General features: G+C 43.8%; 1 protein-coding gene across 1 annotated transcript; it reads right to left on the bottom strand.

Moving 5' to 3' along the window:
- Positions 1–11,575: 11,575 nt before the first annotated feature.
- ODC1 (ornithine decarboxylase 1) lies at positions 11,576–17,975 on the bottom strand. Its single transcript, XM_010082858.1, has 10 exons — positions 17,826–17,975; positions 17,489–17,662; positions 17,145–17,317; positions 16,812–16,946; positions 16,573–16,654; positions 16,161–16,244; positions 14,733–14,895; positions 14,535–14,647; positions 14,043–14,257; positions 11,576–12,053 (listed from the first exon to the last, which is right to left on the bottom strand). The coding sequence occupies exons 1-10, from the start codon at positions 17,925–17,927 to the stop codon at positions 11,912–11,914; spliced, it is 1,383 nt and encodes a 460-aa protein (XP_010081160.1). The 5' UTR covers positions 17,928–17,975; the 3' UTR covers positions 11,576–11,911.
- Positions 17,976–20,420: the final 2,445 nt, after the last annotated feature.

The raw sequence follows: 20,420 nt of genomic DNA, 5'->3' as shown, positions 1-20,420 counted from the left end.
TTACACCACAGCTTGCCAGCTGTGGCTGGTGCTTGTCCATGGGGAGCCACGGGGGAGGGAGTGGGCAGAGGAGCACTGCAGCCCCACATGCCGGAATGTGCTGCTGAGGCATATCAGCCTGCATGCAGAACTTTCGCACAAGCACAAAATTCATCAACAGCATTTAGAAAGAAGGGAGGGACGAGTGGGCATGAAGAAGAGGATGGGACCGGCAGGGGGAGGCTGAGCACAAGATGCAGGCTGTGAACAGGATGGCAGATCACGCATGTAGGATTTAGACCCACCAAGCAGGGGGACTTTCTTGAAACTGTCTACCTCTCACCTAACACCACCAGGAGAGCGCAGAGCTGATGGCATGGGCAGCACAGTTCCTTGCTACGTCATTTTATATGACTTAGAAGTGCTTTCCTAAAGATAAAGCTAGATGTCCTGCCTCTGGTTTTGCCTTGTTCCCCCTTGCAATGAGGAATTCCCACCTCTGTCCTTGAGCATGAGTCCCTTCAAAGTCTTTACCTCCATCATCTGCACAGCTCTCTCTTACAGGCTTTTTCCAAAGCAAGCCTGCTATTTGATTCTCTCCTCAGTAATGTGATTTAAATCACCCTTCAATCATTAGTCATTTCCACACCTTATGGCAATAAGGACAAATTAGCACCTTAAATGAGAGAAAGGTGGTTCTAGGAAATAGGTTTCATTTCTAAAGGGTTTTTGAGAAGGGGCTGATAACCAGGGATCAGGCAAGTTCCTCTGCTGTGGTTGTATGAAGGAAAAGGGCATAAATATGAAAAACTGCTGCATCCCTATGTAGTACATGGCACTGTTGTGGGAAAACATTATCTGAGTGTGGTGGAGGGCTACTGGGGTGTTGTGGTGGTCCCTGCCTGCATCCTGCCTTCACCTGCATTAGAAGCAGACAGCGAAGGTAGGTGTGTTTTTCTTGATTGCCCAGTACTCTCTAAAACTCAGGGGGTTCAGTGCTTAATGAAAAGGTAGCTGGCATCAAGCCCCAAAGAATATAGAAGCTTGTACCCCACTGCCAGTACATAGCCACCCACCTCATTGAATGGCAGTGAGATTTACCCTTCAGTTTGCCTACAGGTCATGCTTTTTCCTTAAAAATAGAGGAAAATTAATTTTCTGTGTAAAAAAATAGTGATGCCAGGAGGAGTTCAGACTCAACTTCAGGGGATGGCGTGGTGGGACTGCCTGTGGAAGCCAAGCTCAAAAGCACATTCCCTAGCTCTGCCCAGGGGATCGAGAGGATTTTTGGTACTTTAGAGATTTGACTGTAGCTTTACGAGGCTGGACAGTCTTGGATGACTAATTAGTGACTGGCAACAAATCGGAGCCCACAGGCATCTCTTGCTGCATCCTGGGTGAGAGGATGGAGTCACACAGCAAGGACCTGGGTGAGCTGGGGCTGGACAAAGCTGTTGCCCATGAACACCTGCTGTGACATTAGATTTCATACAGATAAGAAGAGCTGAAGTGAATAAATTTGACCCAGTCATGTTTTTACCTTTATCCATGTATCTTACAGTGTCAAGTTGGGTTTTTTGTTTGTTTGTTTCTTTTTTTTTTTTTATCTCAGGATAGTGATGTTTTACTATTATGCCATCAGCATGGAAGTGAGAAGCCAAGTTTCATCAGTTTCATTTCCTTAATCAAAAGATGCAACTACAGTCCCCCACAGCCGTGGGTGACAGAGACCCAAGCTGAGCAGCTGCTGCCACCTGAAATGTCGCAGCAAAGGTTTTCCAAAGGCCTGTTAAGGCAAGCAGCAAGAAATTGCTTGGATCAGGTGGCTTGCTAATGATCCAGGATTGTCTAGGCTCATCAGAGATACTGCAAAATATTGCAGAAGTGTTTCTCCATATTGGTGACCAGGCAGTAAAAGTGTTAGTTAAAATACCTATTATTAACTACATCAACAACAACAAAAAAAAAAGATGTGTTGAAACAAAAGCTCTAATTATTCATACACTTTGAGGTCCAAATTAGTGTGATATTGGGATCACTTTGGGTAGAGACTGAAAGTATCAGCTCAGTGCAACAACAACACCATGAATAAGCTTTTGGGGAGCTTTTGGGTTTAGGATGTTACTCAGCTGGGTAAAATGGTTCCCTGGGCACCACACACATCAGGTGGGGTTACACTGGCCTGCAAAACCTTCCTCTTCTGCTTGGGCATGGCTGATCCTCCCTGTGCAGCCCACCTGCCCTTGTTTCTGTGCCCTTAGCTCCTTGCTTGACAATTTAAACTTCCAGGCTATTTACATGGCAGCTAGTACCTGGCTGAGTGACACACAGTGTCCGTGGTACTTGCACAGACCGATGCAAATAGCTTCACAGCTGCCTGATGCTGGCAGGGAACATTTTGATCAGCCCCTCTTGACCCTGTGGCTAATGCAGGCCAGCAAATCTGCCTTGGTAATTTGTGTACCAGGCTTGTACCTTTGCCCTGAGGCTGGAGATGATGCTAAACATCTGCTGCTGGACTCCTGAGAGTGACGTCAATACTCTTTTGTCTTCAGCCTGGTACCAGCTCAGCCGCATCCATCTCTTCCCAAAGATAAATTATGCTTTATTGTATGATATTGCTCAGGACAGAAAAAAAAATCTCATTAAGAACCAGCAATTCAGCACTTAAAACTGAGAGTAATGAATAGCTTGACCAAGGTAGTTTTTTGTCCCTTTCCACTTTGTCTTTCCTTTTCCCCCTTCTTCCTGCGCACATGTGCTCCGGGTCTTGGGAAGCACAGGGGGGCTGGTGGGGTGGCAGAGGATGGCTGCACAGGAAGCACAGGGGGGCTGGCAGTATGGTAGAGGATGGTTACATGGTGTCCCTGGGCAGTACTGGGGACAGGATTGAGAGGCCAGTGGAGATGTGCTCTGCCTCACTGCAGCCCCACTGGCATCATCTACCCAAGCAGGGAGGTTTTCTTCTCCAGGAGGGGACAAACAGTGGGAGAAACTCCTGGCTTCTCCCAGGACACGTCTCAAGGTGCGCCCAAGCCTCGGCTTACAGCCAAGCTAAGCTGTCCAGCCCTGGGCACAGCGTGACCTCCACTTCCCATGTGCAATAAGCACTGCAAGGCATCTGGCTCCAGACCCCCTGGGCAGGGGATGTGGGCAGGAGTGCAGGGAGGTGGGTTCCCTCGGGCTCATCTCACCCAGAGGTTTTTCTGAGCCCTTGCCGCAGTAGCCTGCCCTCATCTCTCAGCTGTTGCAGACACTCCAGGGGGTCTCTGCAGCCCCCTGGGCTTGGTGACATGGGACGGAAGGATGCCTGGGGCTGCTGGTAACCTGTCTGGACGGACACATCCTGGGCAGGGTGCTCTGGCACAGTCTGCTCTCCTCGGGCTCATCTCACCCAGAGGTTTTTCTGAGCCCTTGCCGCAGTAGCCTGCCCTCATCTCTCAGCTGTTGCAGACACTCCAGGGGGTCTCTGCAGCCCCCTGGGCTTGGTGACATGGGACGGAAGGATGCCTGGGGCTGCTGGTAACCTGTCTGGACGGACACATCCTGGGCAGGGTGCTCTGGCATAGTCTGCTCTGGCCTCTGGCCTCCTCCCTCCCCGGCCTCCTCCCTCCCCACCCTCCTCCCCCCAACTCCAAAGCCAAAGATTTGAGGAGTTATGTTTTCCCTGCAAGTACCGTTTCCCCCTCAGCTCTCCTCAGTGACACTTGCTCAGTGCTTATTTGCTGGTAACTAACAAATTTCCTCTCTGCTATCCCAAAAAATTAAGTGTGCAGGCAGTAACCACAGCCTTGAGCAGATCGCAGAGCTGAAGCCCTGGCTCTGCCGAGGAGCAGGCGGCAGCACGGGTTTGGAGGGAAGGAGGGCGCGGGGGGAGGCCAGGCCCCAGCGCGGGCTGCTGCTGCCATCTAGCCATGGCCGGGGGTCCAGGCCCAGCGCGGCCTCACCCACACACGCTTTTTGGGTCTATTTTCAGTGCAAGCGACTAGTTTTCTGCATCTTTGCTTTTTTGAGCCACCAAGGAGAAAATATCTTTGAAGGTCTCTTCATTCAGCCCACCCTTTCTGATCCCTGCCCAGGAGCCCTGACCCGTGTGAGGTGGCACCTCAGACTCCTGGAGCCGTTTCCCTGTGTGCCCCGCTGAACGTGCTGCCAGGGTGTTGGATGTGGTTCTTTCTTTTGCTCCAACAGCCACACCGTGGCAATGGTTTATCATCCATTCACACTTCTTTTTTTTTTTCTTCCCTTTTTTTTTGAGGCAGCAGTGGGTCACCTCTCCTCAGTAGCTCCTCAGAGGCAGCTGCCCACCTTTGTGACCCCATTCTTAGATCCATTTTAGCCCCGAAGCACCAGCATCTCACCAAGCACAGCCTCAGTGGGAAGGCAGACCAGGAGGTAGTGGTGTCTGAACTGCAAACCCCTTTGCTGGACCAATGGGACTGTGCTGCAAGGTTCATCCCCATGGCATTGCCCGACCTGCTGGGGAATAGGGTGGGGACAAACACATGGGGGCTGGGGGGACCTCAGGAGGGCTCTAGCCCAGAGTCCTTTAGGATCAGCTACAAGGCCAGCACAGGGCTTTGTCCTTTCAGGTCTTGAAAGCCCCAGAGATGGAGCCTGGGCAGCCCCACCAGCATCCTGGTCCCTTCCCAGTTGTCATTATGGGGCAAGTTTCTCCTTGCACCCAGCCTGAATGCCCTGGTTCAACCTTGTGTCTGTTGTTAACACCAACAATCCTGCAAAGCCACTCTACAGAAGCTGGCATCAATTGGTTCCATCGACTTACCTCCCAAGAAAACCCCTGACAACAGAGAACCTAAACTAACCCCAGATGTGATAAAGCAAAATAAAAATGTTGCAGAAATAGCTACTGGAAGAGCCAAGCCTTGAACTGGGCCCCCAGCAGGAAGCTGACGGGACATTTGAGGTAACAGCCTTAATAAAAAGAAAAAAAAAAAAAAAGCCACTCATTTTGAAGTATTCTGTGTATTAAAAACCCCAAGCCCTCTATTTCCCATTTTTGTGAACAGATGAGAAGGGAGTTTGGTTTGGTTTGGTTGAGGTTTTTTTGAGCTGTGCAGCAGTTTAATTATTACTTTATACATTTTCCTTGTACTTTCTTATTTGTGCTTGTTCTCTCTAATATCTTGCTTATGCTGTGGTCTAACATTGGGGGTGTGGGATTCATTTGAAAGTTTTCCATTTCTCTCCTTTCTCCTGCCTTCCCTGGCTCTGTCAGATGGGGTTTTTTCTGATGCTTTTTTTTTTTTTTTTTGAGCTGAGCTCCATCTTGCGGGCTTTTGCTTGGCTAATTAGTCACTGCATCGTTATCTCTGAGAGGATCTCCCTCGGCCCGGGTCAGAGGAACACCTCGGCTTTGCCTGCAGTCAGATATAATCACCCACTGGGGGATGAAAGCTGCATGGCACAAGCAGATGAGTCCTACAGCACCTACCTCCTGGGGAGTTTGGCGAGCCATCCTGGCAGGGTGCAGGAGAAACTTCCCTCCCTCGAATCAGCAGTCTCCACGGTGAGTTGGATTTTATTTTTGCTTTTCACTTTGGTCAGACACCTTAATGGCTTAAGGCAAGTTATGACTGCGAGAAAGCAGGAGAAATGTTGCTGAGAAATATTTATTGAGCTGTTACAGTGAAATGCTGTTGCTGCTGTTGAACTATGGTAGCAGTAAGTGGAGTTTCTAAGCAGGATGGTTTTTTTATCTACCAACACAATAGATAATTTTCTTCTTGTCCTCACAGTAAGGGCAGCAGCCGCTTTGTTATCTTGCTGAAAACTGCATCCGTGTTATCCTGTTCAAGCACTGCATCCCCATTCCTTGCAAGAGGGCCAACCCAGAGCTAATATCTTGCTCTTCCCAGCTAGTGAGCTTAGTTGCCAAATACAACTTGCTTAAGCTCACTGAATGCCCAAATCCTGTTCTCCCAAGGTAGAGAACTGCATTTTAAGGATGGATGAAATAATACCTGTGATTGCAAAGTACTTTGTGTGTGATTGCAAAGTACTTTGTGAATCCTTTGTACTGAGCTGCTACACTTGCCCTTTCTCAGCTTGTATGCAGTGCTTGCTGTGTTCCCAAGGTATGTAGACTGACCCTGCCCTTCCCCAGCAATGGCAGGGTGATGTTAGCAGCCCAGCAGGGAGCACTGCTGTCTTTGCATCTCCAGTCTGAAAGCATTTCTGTCTTTGCTGCCTTACCTGAATTGCTGTGCAGCCTTGGTGTCTCTCTTGACTGCTTTCTGGACTGGAACATGGCAGTTGGCGCTGTACCATAAATGCAAGTTGAGCCAATCAATCCTTTGCAAAACACTCTGACAGCATGAACTGAAGAGAGCATAACCAGAAAACACCTTTTTGTGTGTGTGGGAATACTGTGCGCAAGACAGGGACCAGCTCCCTGAAGTGAGGGAGAAGAGGGGTGTTGGTTTCAGTGTGCTAATGCTTTTGTCTTTAGGCAAAGACTAACAGACTGAGGAAAATTGTTGCTGTAGTATAAGCATCTAGAAACACATGCAAATAAGGGTCTAATATGAGTTGGAGTGTAGCAATACTTGCAAGACAACATGGACATACCCAAGACTGCAGTGTGCTCCCCTGAGGGAGCTCCCTTCGCTTGTCAGGGCTCAAGCATTTGCCTGTAATGCAGGTGGCCTCTCCTTACCGCAACTGAGGGGACTCAAGGGGCCACCATTGTTCGTGCCCAAAGCACTCACATTGGCATTAGCCCTCAGACTCACCCTGCAAAGGGGAATGTCTTGGTGGCTCTACCACTCTGAGTGTTCATCAGCTTTCCAAGAGTGGCACTGCTGTGGTTTAGCTTCTCTAAACACCTCCTGCGTGCAGAGGACTACAAAACAGCTGAAGAGCAATAGCCAAGCTTGCCAAAATGTAAGTCCCAGCCCTATATATGCTCGCTGTTCTCAATGTATTCTCAGGGTAGTCAAATACAGTGTTTTAACTAGCTAAAGATGAATTTGAATTGGAGGCATTTGTGACATGGGTGTTGAAACCAGACCATAGCCACTGAGATAGAATCTCAACTATCAAGTAGATACCAACTACCTTCAAACTGTAAAGAAAACTAAGCAATGCGTGTCAAAACCAGGGACACTTCTCTAAAGCAAATTACTCTCACTTCTTTTGGTACTGGTTGCAAGAGAATTTGGTGTTTATTGCATGAGAAAATTAAAAATAATAATTATTGCAATGATTGATGACCTTTTACTTTTTGACCCTCAAATAACATATTTGTCTAAGTTCTTCTTCTAATACTTGTGGAATTATTTTTTTTTTTAAAGGGCTGGTTTTGATCTGAAAAGCAAGCTTTCCATTTCAGTCTTACTGCAAATTGGTGCTGTGTTTAGCTAGAGAAGATCTGTTTAAATGATAGTACTTACTGGGGGAGAGGGCTGTGAGAGGAGAGGAGCCTTCCCTCCAGCTCCAGGTTTGTTCCCACCCCTGCACTGCTCCCGGCTCTGGGTTAGTCTGCTGCTGGAAATGAAGCAAGGGCATTTGTGTGGGGGTAGAATCCTTTCTCTTTCAAGGGGATTCATGCACTGACACTGTTTGTCTGCAAGGCCTGTGTTGTAGCCTACAAGTCAGCAGCTTAAAAATTAAATTGTTAAAATACTCATGTAGCAAGATGACGGAAATCTGCCCCACGGTACACTCTGACAGTGGCAGCTCCCCACCTTGTCCCTTACTTCCTCTCAGCCAGTTCCCTCTGTTTCAGTATTCACCACTCTCTCCTTAACACATTCCCATCTCAGATTTCATAGGACCAGCGTTTCTCACCTTTTTTTTGGTATATGAAACTACATTTCCAGCAAAGGATGCCATCTGACCTCCACTACAGGAGGCTCAGCTAGACTTGTTTCAGACCTCAAGCAGCTTCACCACTCAAGAGAGAGGAGCAGGGTAATGAGAAGCCATGCCCTCATCTCAGGGAGGTGGCTTGGTATTTGCTTCAGAGAGTCATCCTGAGAGAACAGACAACACCATCGTCACTGCCAGTGAGCGGAGTGACAGACGGGGACATGAGGAGCAGGAGTGCCACCGTCTCTGTAAACAGCCCAGCGAAGTCCATGCATCCACTGTGAGACAGACACGGCACCATACAGAGCATGGGTAGCAAGAAGCAAGCACAGGCTATTCTTGGCTCCAACTTAGATATTTGTTGAGCTAATTATATAAGACAGGTGCAGCTGATCTCAGTTTTTCTGGCATGCAGCTCCTTCCTCCCTCCAGTATCAGACAAGCTTGCCCCAGGGAGGAATAATTAAGATGTGCAGTTAGAACAACTAGATTTGAGCAATGAACATGGTGAAGCAGAACAAAGGTTTTGATGGCCCAAGACTTGGGGAAGGGAGGTCAGGCTAAACCATAGGAGTTTACTGCTTACTTTTGCCATATCTTTGCTGTGTGCTATATGGTGCTCCAGCTTGCACTAGGAAATGTATTTTCCCATTTTGGATGGTAGGGAATCCCCACAGTCGGGAGGGCCTGATTTACCACGTGACTGATTCCTGTTGCTTAGGGTATTTTAAAATCAACCAGAAAAGTAGAAACGGACCACCAAAATTCTATGGAAGCCAGGAGCAGGGCCACAGTGAGATGAAGGATACTCAGTATCCCAAAGCTCAGACCATCTGCTTCAGTGCAATTCAACTTCAAATAAAACTTGGGTCTTGCTTAAAAACACACCACTATTGCTGTAAAGATTTATTACTCCTACAAGTACTAAAAGTCAGCAACCCACTTTTTTTTTTTTTTGACACTCAAGAAGATTAACAGTTTTTAAGCACTTGATACTCACCTTAGGCAGGGCTTACAGAGCACTAGCTGAGGCTGTGACATACCTGCCACGGAAGAGGAAGGTAAAGAACCGAGGCCAGCTACATCTCTTTTGTGGAACCTTGTAAGTTAATCAAAATGCTTATTAGCATGTTGCCACTGTCCTGGCCTCCAGCAGAGAGAAACAGATTTTTTTTTTTTTTTTTTTTTTTTTTGAGACAAAACCCAGTGAAATAGCTAAACCAACCAATCAGGTTAAATGCAGATCAAGAAACTAATTGGCAGCCTGCCAAATTCCTCTCAGGGAAGCTTACTAATTAGCTTCCACAAGTGATTGCCTTTAAACTATCTGCTGCAGAGGGTCTTCACAGGCTGCAAGTAAAGGAAGCCAGACTGTGCTGCTTGCCCACCAGGGTAAGAGAATAGGCTCCAGCACTAGTTGCTGGCACAGGTATCCCATAAGGGCTCACTACAGCTGTACTATCTTCTGGCTCAACCATCCCTAGCCTTCAAAGAGGCAAATTTAAAGGTAGCATGTCTCCTTTAGACAACTGCAGTCCTTCCAGCAGTACTTTTTCTGCCTACTTGTTAGGTTTTTTTCAATAGATCAAATGCACTTAGCTCTCACAGGGCGAGATTTAGCTGTGAAATTCTTACAGTATTAATATTTGGTTACCATTCATTACTTTTGCTTTCATGCTAAGAATCATTAAGTTTCCACATGAATTTGTATAAGCTAAAAGAAACCTTGGTTTGAATGCAGGGAGTTTCTTTGAGATTAAGGCCCTCGCTCCACTATGTGTGCGTACTGAAGTTTGCATCAGTGTATTCGGTGGCCAAACTGCTGGCTACTATATGCATGAGAATAAAGGCAAGTGCTATTTCAATCACAAGCTTGAAGCTAGGAGTGAAGCAAATAAATATTTTTTTTTTTAAAAAAAGTTGCTTGGGATGCGCCTCAAGAGAATGAGGAATGAGGCGCCATTACTTCTGTTTACCCTACTAGCTCAGCTAGTGACAAGTGCAATCCCAGCTGAAAGCACAGAATGAAAGTTAAACATTGTCTTTCACAGCTGCTTGTATGAAAACAGCTTTATTTTGCATCTTGGTAGAGACTCTGTTTCTATCAGCAATGCTACGCTTTGGATGACCCTTTAAAATTTAACACTTACTCTCAGTTAGCTTAAGCTTTACATACTTACTTGATACATTAAGGTCTTCCTCTTTACGTATCAGGCATTTGCTAAGCGAATCCTGCAGTCCAGGATCTTCTGGCAAAAGGAACAGATCCAAATCTGGGACCAACTACCTTGTCAGAAACATTTCACAATTCTAGTGCAACAAGTGGCAGTGAACTAGCATCAGGTTGATTAGAAATCAGAATGCTCTACTCCAGTAAGCAGACAGACCTGGTTTCAGCTGGGACAGACTTTCTTCATAGTATCTAGTAAGAGACTATGTTTTGGATTTGTGCTGAGAAGAAGGCTGATAACATGCTGATGTTTATAGTTGCTGCCAGGACAGTCAAGGGCTTTTCAGCTTCTCTGCTGTGCCAGTGTCTGCAGGTGCAGGAGAAGCTGGGAGGGAGCACAGCTCCAATTTCTAGCCTAGGATTTAATTTTAGGATGAGGATTGAGACCCAAATTGGCCAACGGTATATTCCATATCTCATGCCCAGTATATAGATGAGGCTTCTGTCTCTCTCTGGGTCCCCCCTCTCTCAGGGTCATCTCAGTCTCTCCAATACTCAGGCTCTTATCTCCTTTCCAGGACTGTGGTTTCGGAACTCTCCCTTCTCTGGGATTGTTACTCAGGAACAGGCTGAGCCTTTGGTCATGAGGCAGTGAGCAGTTTCACTGCATATCACTCATATATATCACTATTATTATTTTCAATATTTTCATAGTTTAGTTATTAAATTGCTCTTATCTCAACCAACAAGTCTTTTCCCTTTACCCCTTTAATTCTCTCCCCCCTCCCCAGGAGGGAGAAGGGTGAGCTAGTGGTCATTGTGATGTTTTGCTGATAGCCAGGGCCAAACCATAACACAGACACTAATTTTATCATCAACCTACCCTGTATTAGCTCCTAGTATTTACTACATATCTATCCCATTTAATACAAAATTTAACAGGGTAGCATGTATTTTCATGACATTAAGTAAAGAGCTTCTAATAGTATTATGTGAACAAAGGATGTCAAGTCCCATCTCTTATCAAACATTTTATATTAAAGCCCTGCGCAACAAGGGTCAGCCATCACCTACTAGTCAGCCACATAGTTTCAGCTTAAGTTTTCCCATTACATATTTTAATCCTCACACACATAACAAGCAGCTTGCCAGTGGCAGCCATGGAACCTGTGCTGTATTCTCTCATTAATGAGTAGATGTGTTTAAGTAGCCATCAGACCTGGGCCCCGTAGCTACAGACTAACATGAATAAAACCCAGCACTGCACTGAACTTGCAATATCCAACAGTATTAAACCTATATTCAATAGTGAAAGACAAATGTAATTCCACAAGAATTCACACAGTATTCAACTTGTTGATAGTCAAGCTTTTTCTAATCAATTCTTACAGACACAGTTTAGTTTCCACACCCATTAAGGGGTACCTTCACTTCAGTAAGTTGGGAGGGCAAGGGTAGAGGAAGAGATAGTAATTGTGTTATTCATTTATTAATAAGCTCTGGGCTTGCAGCATCTGGTCTGCCTTCATATATGCTATAAGAGCCATCCATGACAGATTAATTTTCTACAGATTAACCAAAACACAGGACCAGTTATTTCAATATACTTTATTTTAAAACAGGCAGGTCACAAAACACTAAGCTTAGCCCGTTCTGCCATACACAAGCTACAAATACTTGTTTGACAGTTGAGGGTCAGTCTTTAGTAGCATACATGAAAAGTGAATAAAAATCCATATAAAACAATATTCAAATAGTTTCCATAGGAACACAGATAATTGTGACCCATCTCCTAGTCATTTTTGTTGCATTTATGCCAAACCTAAACTTTTAAAAAAACACTGAAAAATTCTAGCAAGAATTAAGTTAATGGTCCCCCAAATGCCCTAAATTCAATGACTAACCTTGCAGTTAAGTACTAAATATTACCTATACATTAATACTAGCTGAAGCACAAGTTGCTGGATAGTCAATTCCGCTTTCCCAGGCACAAGAGAGTGGCAGACTAGCAACATCTTGCTCCTCCACTTCAGCTAGGAACCCTTGCGCCTTAATCTGCTGCATTAGTTGCCTAGAAAGAAAAACACAACAGTCAAAAGAGTATTTCACCATGATGTGCCGAAGAGGAGATCAGTACTTTTTTTTTTTACTGCTGGGGAGCATGAAATCAACCCTTTCCTCATCATCTGCAATCCAGACAACATTACCAGAGCAAAATCAGCAAAAATAAAAGCAGGACCTGCACAGGTCACTTGTGGCTGGCTGGGCTCTAGGGCAAGTGCCAATACCAAGCTGGTTTCACCATTTCTGCATAGAATTTAGATCTGCAAAGATACACCTATATACCTGTAGTGACATCTGTATACCACATGCTATACAGATTTAATGACTCAGTGCTCATTAGTTCAGAATTTCAGACCTATGTCATTGACTACCCCTTATCCCACACCGTCACATTCCTGGGTAACTTAAATCAAGTAAAAGCATGGATGACAAACTAGGAATGTTAAGTGACATGGTTCTCACTGGTCAGCTAACTCCTTCCATACTCAGAGACAGGAGCTGTGCTGAAAGACAAGCTCAGAAGCAGCTTCTGTTGACTGAGTTTTTGGACTTAGTTATCTTACACTATATGCAAGGCAAGAAGTTGTGCTACACTACATGGCTCCCCATATACTACTCAGTTTTAGACATACGTAGTCAACCTATCCTTTATCTTTCACAGTTATCTAGCCACAAATTTAGTTTACACCTTATATAGATTACATTCCAAAAAGCTTTCACCTGTGCTAGAAAGATCTGCACTGTAACTTCATTGATACATCCATACCAGATAAGGGACAGCTTGTATCACAAAAGGTTCCTGCCAGAAAATGCAGGAGGTCACGTAGGGCTGAAAGGGAGCTGAGGATTTGGATGATGGCTATGTCTGCACAACGAAGCTCAGTAGGCCTCAGACCAAGCATTACATTTTAACAGAAACCCTGTGCTATAGTGAAAAAGATAATTCTTGTCCTGCAGAGCCTTTTTAGTTCAATTAGACACAAGCCTGGAATCTTATGCAAAGTCTAAAGCTTCATTCAGTTTGAGGAACACTTAAATTGATGGGAGGCTTCACCAAAGGAAAGAAACAATACAAGCTTTGCTTATGGAGGCAAGGCTAGGAAAAGACTAGAGGAAGCTTCTTCTTACTTTTATGGCAGGAACTCCCCTGAACTTAAGCGCTTTCAGTAAATTTGAAAGCAACCCAATAGAAAAATTAGTCATGCTTTAGGGTAATGCTGCTGCCCAAAGACTCTCTGCCAGTTTAGTAGGCAGACTTCAATATAGAGGACTAAGGGTTTCCTCTTACAGGAAACCCAACTTTATATAAAGATGCAATCTGTTAACCCATCTTGCACAGAAGAGAATCCAAGTTTCTTTAAACTACTGTTTAAGGTGCAGTTTCACAGTATCCTCACACTCAAGAGACAGTCCTGCTTTCTTTGCTTACCTCTTTAATAACTTCCCATGGAGAGCTACCACTCCGCACTGAGCAATGAGCCAGAGCTCAACCTAAACCAAGGAATAGCTCTCAAACAGGCAGATCATATTGTGAAGCAGCACTGTTGAGTGTCCCTGTCTCCTGCAGTTAGGACTTAGCAGGCTACGAATTTAGAAGACAGCATACTATTAGAACTGGGACTGACTGGTCTCTGATTAGTGGTCACAGAAGCTAGCTGTAAAGAAGCTACAATGATTCTATATGTTGCGCAAGAGTGAAAAACACCAGCTAGAAGCCCATGTTAACGAAAAGACTCCTAACACAACCCCTTTAAAAGCACCTCTCCTGGAAGTGAGGACATCAGAGAAAGGAGTAATGGGTAGTGTTAGGATTGTTCTAAGCACACAGCAAAAGCCTTCAGAGGCATTGCCTTCTTCCACACCACAAGGAGGTTTTACAAGAGCTACAGCACCAAAACTATGGCCCTGCTTGTTAAGGAGCAGCCAAGGACATGAGTTATTCACTACAGTCATCTGTATCAAAAGCACTGATAGATCAAGACACTTCATTACTAACCATGCTGGTCTTGACATTACATAGTGTATTGGTGGCCTCTGGAATCCATTGAAAGTAGAAGCAGCTGCAACAGTATAGGCACCCATGTTTTCAAACAGGATCCAGTCACCAACTTGCAACTCTGGCATATCAAAACGCTCAACAATACGATCTAGGCCATCACATGTTGGTCCCCATATGCTGCAGGAATAGCAGCTGTCATCCGGTTTAGGCCGCTAAAGAAGAGAGTTGAGTATAATTAGACTATCAAAAAATAGAGCTTCCAGAAGTAATATAATAACTAGTATAACTTTCCATCTTGCAGGGAAGAGGAGGAAGAGCTGCTTGCACATCCTTCTCCACCCTTAGCTTTGAATTAATTCCACTGCATGCTTCCTAAGTCAAACACCGAAGTCTGGTGACATGAAGGGAGCAGTGAACTGAGAAGCGACTGCTGTGACAAGGACTCCCCCTGACACATGACTAGTATGCAATACTTCTGAATGAGCATACCTTCTGCAGAACTGGTTTAACATGTGCATGATCATACAAGATGCAGTTAAACGATCCATAGACTCCATCATTCACATAGTACATAAGAGTTTTGTCATTTGCATCATCTTCATCTGGAAGAAATTGAGATTCCAGTAAGAGAATGCTTGGAAACAAACAGAGTCAGCTAGAAGTAAAACTAGGTCTAGATTTACATACCATCAGAACCTGTTTGCTCCTTTAACACAATTTTTTTTGCAATGATGTTGACTGCCAGCGTGAATGCTGATGCAACATAGTATCTTCCTGGCTCTGCAATAATATTTACTCCAGAATCCAAAGGAAAGTATTTATCCAGTGCTGGGTTGATTACACTTGTGATCTAGGGAAGAAATCAGTTGCCATTATTAGTAATTCAGCAGTTACATAGGTGCTATTTCAGAAGTTAGAGGTGCTAGTTTAGAAGTCCGAGATGAAGTCAGACTTTTATGCTCAAAATAATAACTATAAGTAATAGAAGTAATAACTACTTGCATACCATAATCTCTATTGATTGCTTTTACTTTATTTTGCTATTCAAAGTTTTGTTTGGGATTAAGTTTGCATAAAGCAACAAAAGCAGACATCACTTGCAGCATAAAAAAGTGAAGTTACCAAACGGCTCATGTTTGAGTCTAAAGCAAGTCACTCCTCATTAATCTAGCATTAATACCCTGCAAGTCCCCACACTTCAACTTTAATTTCTAGTCCACTTGTAGTTCTGCTGATCATGCAATATCCCCGAGCTTACTGCATCCTAAAGAAGTAAGCCTTCTGTATTCTTAAGATCCTGCGGGATTTCTCATCAACCTTTAAAGTTCAGCTGCCTTCACAAACAGTTTTTTACAAGTCCTGAAGTTATCAGTGCTTACTAAGCTGCCTCCAACCACAACATGACTACACTACACCACAAAGTCCAATGACAACATAATCTGCTCTTGATGCTTCACATAAGCCAATACTACACTAGGAGAAGCCAGCCTTCATTAAGAGCTATTGCAAGTGAGGCAACATTAGCCCACATTAGCAGCAGAAAACTCATTTAATGTAACTTATTTGCTCTCTCCTTGTGTAAATATGCAATCACTTAACACCACTTGAGACTAACAGGTGCTCTGACAACACTGCTGTTAAGTCTAAGTCCTATTAATACCCAGCCACCTTGTCTCTTCTGAAAGCAGTATTTCTGTGTGAAAGTAGGCTGGAAGACTGATCAATCAAAAAATGATCCAAAAACTAGTTCTAAACCAGATTAGTTGCTGATCTAGTTTGCTGCGTCAATGCTCACGTCACCCAGGACAGCGTGGGTTCAGGGTTACCTCTTCACCCCATTTGGGAGCACTGCCAATCCAGATAGTCTTAACTACAGCATCAACTGCAAGTAGTCTATGCCAGTAAGAATCAAGCCTGGAATCAAAACCTGCTTTACAAGTTTGAGATCTCTGCACATTTATGCAGTGATTTAGCTATGTATCCAATGGGTTCATTCAGCTTTCAGATTAATTCCTCTCTTTTTCTCATGCCTACCAGTAGAAAATCAAGATTTTGTTTAAACCAGATCAACATCCAAAGATGACTCTAAAATACGAGTTCTTAGCAACACCATACCTCTTCAAATTTAAGCTTGACATCTTCAGAGCCAGGGAAGCCACCACCAATATCAAGCAGATACATATTGAAGCCAAGTTCAGCCTACAACAAGATAAAAGGCAACAGTGTCAAGAAACCAGTTCTTAGTTTATCATTTTAGCTTAAAAAGCAACGTAAAGTCATTTCATTAATACTTGGAACAGAGCTAACTCATTGTGTTCAAGTACTAGTCACTTGAGTTTGAGCTGCTGATTTTAGCACATCTGTAGATGAGTTTTGCAGAAGGGGTCAAGATAAGCCATTATGGCCTCAAAAATTCCAAAAACATTAGCGACTTAGCAAGCTCTTAACCCCATAAGAGTTTTACACGGGATTCAGTTTTGCCACAAGAGTTGAGCAGCAGTTCCAGAGAAAGTGCAATTAAACTTACTCCCATATCAAACACACAGCGAGCATCAGAAATGGCTTGAACGAAGGTCTCTGGGTCTGTACATCCACTTCCAACGTGGAAACTAGGAAGAGATACAAAATGTCAGTTGCTATTTGGTAAATTAGTCAAGAAGTTTATACAAAACTCAAGTCCTGATATGCAAAGGCATCTCTGTTATCAGGCAGACCATTTCAATAAATATTATTTAATATGATTGTATTTTGACATTATCAACTCACCTGACTCCAACGATGGCAAGGTCAAGCTCTTTTGCACGCTCAAGAAGAAGCCTGCTTGTCTTCAGTGTAGCTCCAAACTTAACACTCAGACGACAAACTGCTTTGGAATCATCAGTTGTAATGCGCAAGACTAACCTAGAAATAAAAAGAATAAATAAAAGAAGGTTTAAGGTCCAGTACAGAAGACACCATTATCAGACACTGGCTAAGAGTACATTTATTTTCCTCATAATTTTGCAGCCTATCTTAACGAATGTAGAACAAGTTTCAGATAACAGATGTTTCTGTAACTTGAACTCAAGCAAGAATTACAGAACAATTAGCATAACTTACTTGGCTTTTGGATGGGCCCTTGCAACTTTCATTAGTTCAACTTCGCTATCAAATGTCATCATCTGTACACCACTGCTGGCAGCATGTTTGATTTGAGATACTTGTTTGCAGGGATTTGCATATATTATTCGCTCAGGAGGTACACCAATGCTCTGTACCAACTGTATTTCCGTCTGAAGAAAGAACAGATTACACTTGTGAAAAATATTTCTAGATGGATGATCAAACCAATCAGTACAATAAAAAGTGAAGCTACTTGGCTACACTTAATTTTATATTAACACATCTTGTAAAGCTGAACATATATACTATCACCACAGATCAGAATGCAGTCAAGATCTTACCTTACTAGCGCAATCAAATCCTGCACCAAGAACAGCAAGTGTCTTCACTACAGCTCTGCTGTCGTTACATTTTACGGCATAGAAGGGGGTTACACGTGGAAGGGCTTTATGCCATCGCATGTGCTTCTTAACAATATCCCCGAGGTCAGCAACATAGAAGGCATCTTTATCATCCTAGAGCAAATACAGATCTTGAATTACAAACAACGGATAACAGGATAAGCCTAGAGGTCAGCATTTGAGGAGGAGGTTGCCTTGCAATCTGCAATGACAACTGTTCCAGTAGTTTATAAATCTGTAGCGTCATGAAATGCCGTGATTTTCCTGATATACTTACAGAAGATGATACTTCATTTATTTTTTGGTCAAGGATATCCTTGGCAGTAAAGCCTTCGTCAAGGAAGGTGAATTCAAATTCTTCATTGCTGAAGCCACTCATGATTTCTGAGATTTGAGGTTTACGTGAAAGGATTTAAGTACAAACTGTTAATACAAAAAAAAAAACACCCCACCACCATTTGTTACTTCATTTAAATTCATATGGTTTACATTCACTACTTGACTTAAATTCATATAGTCATTATATGACCATTACATCATGGTCGTATGGTTCACAATTATACAATTCCTACAGTGATCACCAACAGTGATATAGATTAGGAACTTACACAGATTATGGATCAGATTTAATCAGAACCAACAAGGCACTCCACAAAATAATCTTGCTAGCTTGAAGGCAAGTTCTTTCTGTTCAGCAACTGTATGATGTACTAAACCTATAAAAAAAATCAAATAAATATTGTCAGATATTACTAGTCCAAGTCCCTGGAAGTTTCTATTGTCTTTTCCTTCACCTCCACATCAGAACTGTTAATATTATGGCTAGTACCAGCATCAACATACTTACCACTTTTTTTTTTTAACAACTCTTAAGCCCTATTGTAGCTCACCAGTTTCTGGGGAAAGGGCTTACATGTTACTACATACAGAATCTGAGGATGTTACTGACCACTGAGTAGTTAACAACCTTCACTAAGTCAAAGCCAGTTGAATATCTGGCTGCTCACTACAGTTCAGACTACACATAAACCAGCCATGAGACTATGTCTTTCCTTGAAGTTTCCCTGTCGGTGGTTAGAGCTGCCCTGTTCTACCCATGACCTCCAGGCTACATGAAAAGAAAACCCCAGCTGACAGGAGTGGCAGATGCACACTAGAAGTACGGTTTCTAACTGCAGTCTTAACAGTGATCCCAATTAACACTTTATAACAGGATATTACAGTAGTCCATAACAAATCTGCATTGTTAACAGAAATCTACCAGCTCAGTAGAAAGTCCCTTGAGAATCAGAACTAAAGAGCAAAAGCACATTCCTCTGCCATGCCAGACCTAAGAAGTCCACAGCAAAGTGTATGGGTCGTCCTTTTACTTGGTAGTCCAAATAGAGAATGACAGTCTACTCCATTAAGCTGTTAACTCAAGCAGAAGTGTGTGCTACCTTTTAAAGACCTCAGCATTGCAAGTGACTCATAGGGAAGATATGGTTTAATTTAACCAGGTCCAGCCCTCTGCCTTTTCTCAGCATTTTTAACACTCAATCTAGCCACACAGATTCAGAATGAAAATGATGAAAACCCTAAATTATTCTTTCATCTTTACTTACATCACTGTTCCCTCTATTTTCAAAAAGGCTGGCTATAAACCATATAAAAAATAACTTATGTTTTACAGCTGTAACAAATTAACAAGGTTCTAAGACCAACAGAATCATTCATTTCCATACACTGTGTATACCAGAATCCCTTAAAGTGTATCTACTGGAAGACTTTGAAAAGTCGTTTCACCCTTCAGAAACATATGGCACCTGAATCGTCAGTGTCAAGAAGTACTGCACATTTTTTGACCAATTCTCACTTATCAGAGACAAACCAGATCTGAGATTCAAACTAGATTAAGCTTTAACTGTAATGAAATAAAACCCAACAGTCCACTGAGCCTCATTCTCCCCCAACTCTCATTCACATGCAGTGTTAATTCTCCCAGAGGCCAGATTAAAGTCTTCTCTTAAAAGCCTCTTTGAAAGGACCTTAAGAACAGCAAATTAAACACTTCTCAGGAAGCTGTTTGTTACTAAAGAGGAGCTGCATCTTATCATAAGATGATTTCAATAAGATGTTGCAGCTTTGCAGAAAGCAGTCCAGGGTCGTCTTCTAGCTGTGGTTAAGAGAAGTGAACACCATCAGGGAGAATTTAGCTTATCCACTCCTCTGCACCAAGCTACATGAAAAGCACTTTTACTACTACTATTACTTTTCCTGTTACAGGAATTACTTTTACGGGCCACAGCAGACTTTGATCAGAAGCTCTTGCAAGCTTTCCATCTCCACCTTATTGCACAATTTTAACTACAGGGTAATTACACAGAATATAGACAGCACATCATCATGTGGATGCAAACTGTAGCCTCCCAGCATATATTTCTATTTGGATTGTGTGCAAAGTCTCTGCAGCTTCCCAGAAGCAAGGCAATTTATGCTCCCTTAGAAGTCGTTCTCCAGAACATTCCCTTATTCAGCAGCTGTATTTAGACACAGCTGAGTCATGCCTGCAGGCTCTGTACTCAAATACCAAAGCTGAAGCTAGAAAGGGTGCCCTGGGCACTCCTCACCCGAGTCAGCACATCGCTGCTGACTGCTGTGGCGAAGGACGCGGCTGGCTGCTCCCATCTCACTGCCGGCCTGTTTCCCAGTGAATCCACACGGTCCATACTGGAGCCTGCCACCCGCCCGGGCTCGGGCCGCGCTGCCCGGCACCGGGGCACTGCACACCCCAGCCTGACACTGCGGCTTCCCCAAGAGACACTTCACTCTGCCCTGGGTGACGCCGTTATCACAGCCCGCTCCTTGGCACAGCTTAGCGCCCACCCGCGGC

Source organism: Pterocles gutturalis, unplaced genomic scaffold (assembly GCF_000699245.1).
Source record: "Pterocles gutturalis isolate BGI_N339 unplaced genomic scaffold, ASM69924v1 scaffold6615, whole genome shotgun sequence".
Lineage (NCBI taxonomy): Eukaryota > Metazoa > Chordata > Aves > Pterocliformes > Pteroclidae > Pterocles > Pterocles gutturalis.
Note: the sequence above shows the minus strand (reverse complement) of the source record. Positions and strands in the feature narration are given on the sequence as shown.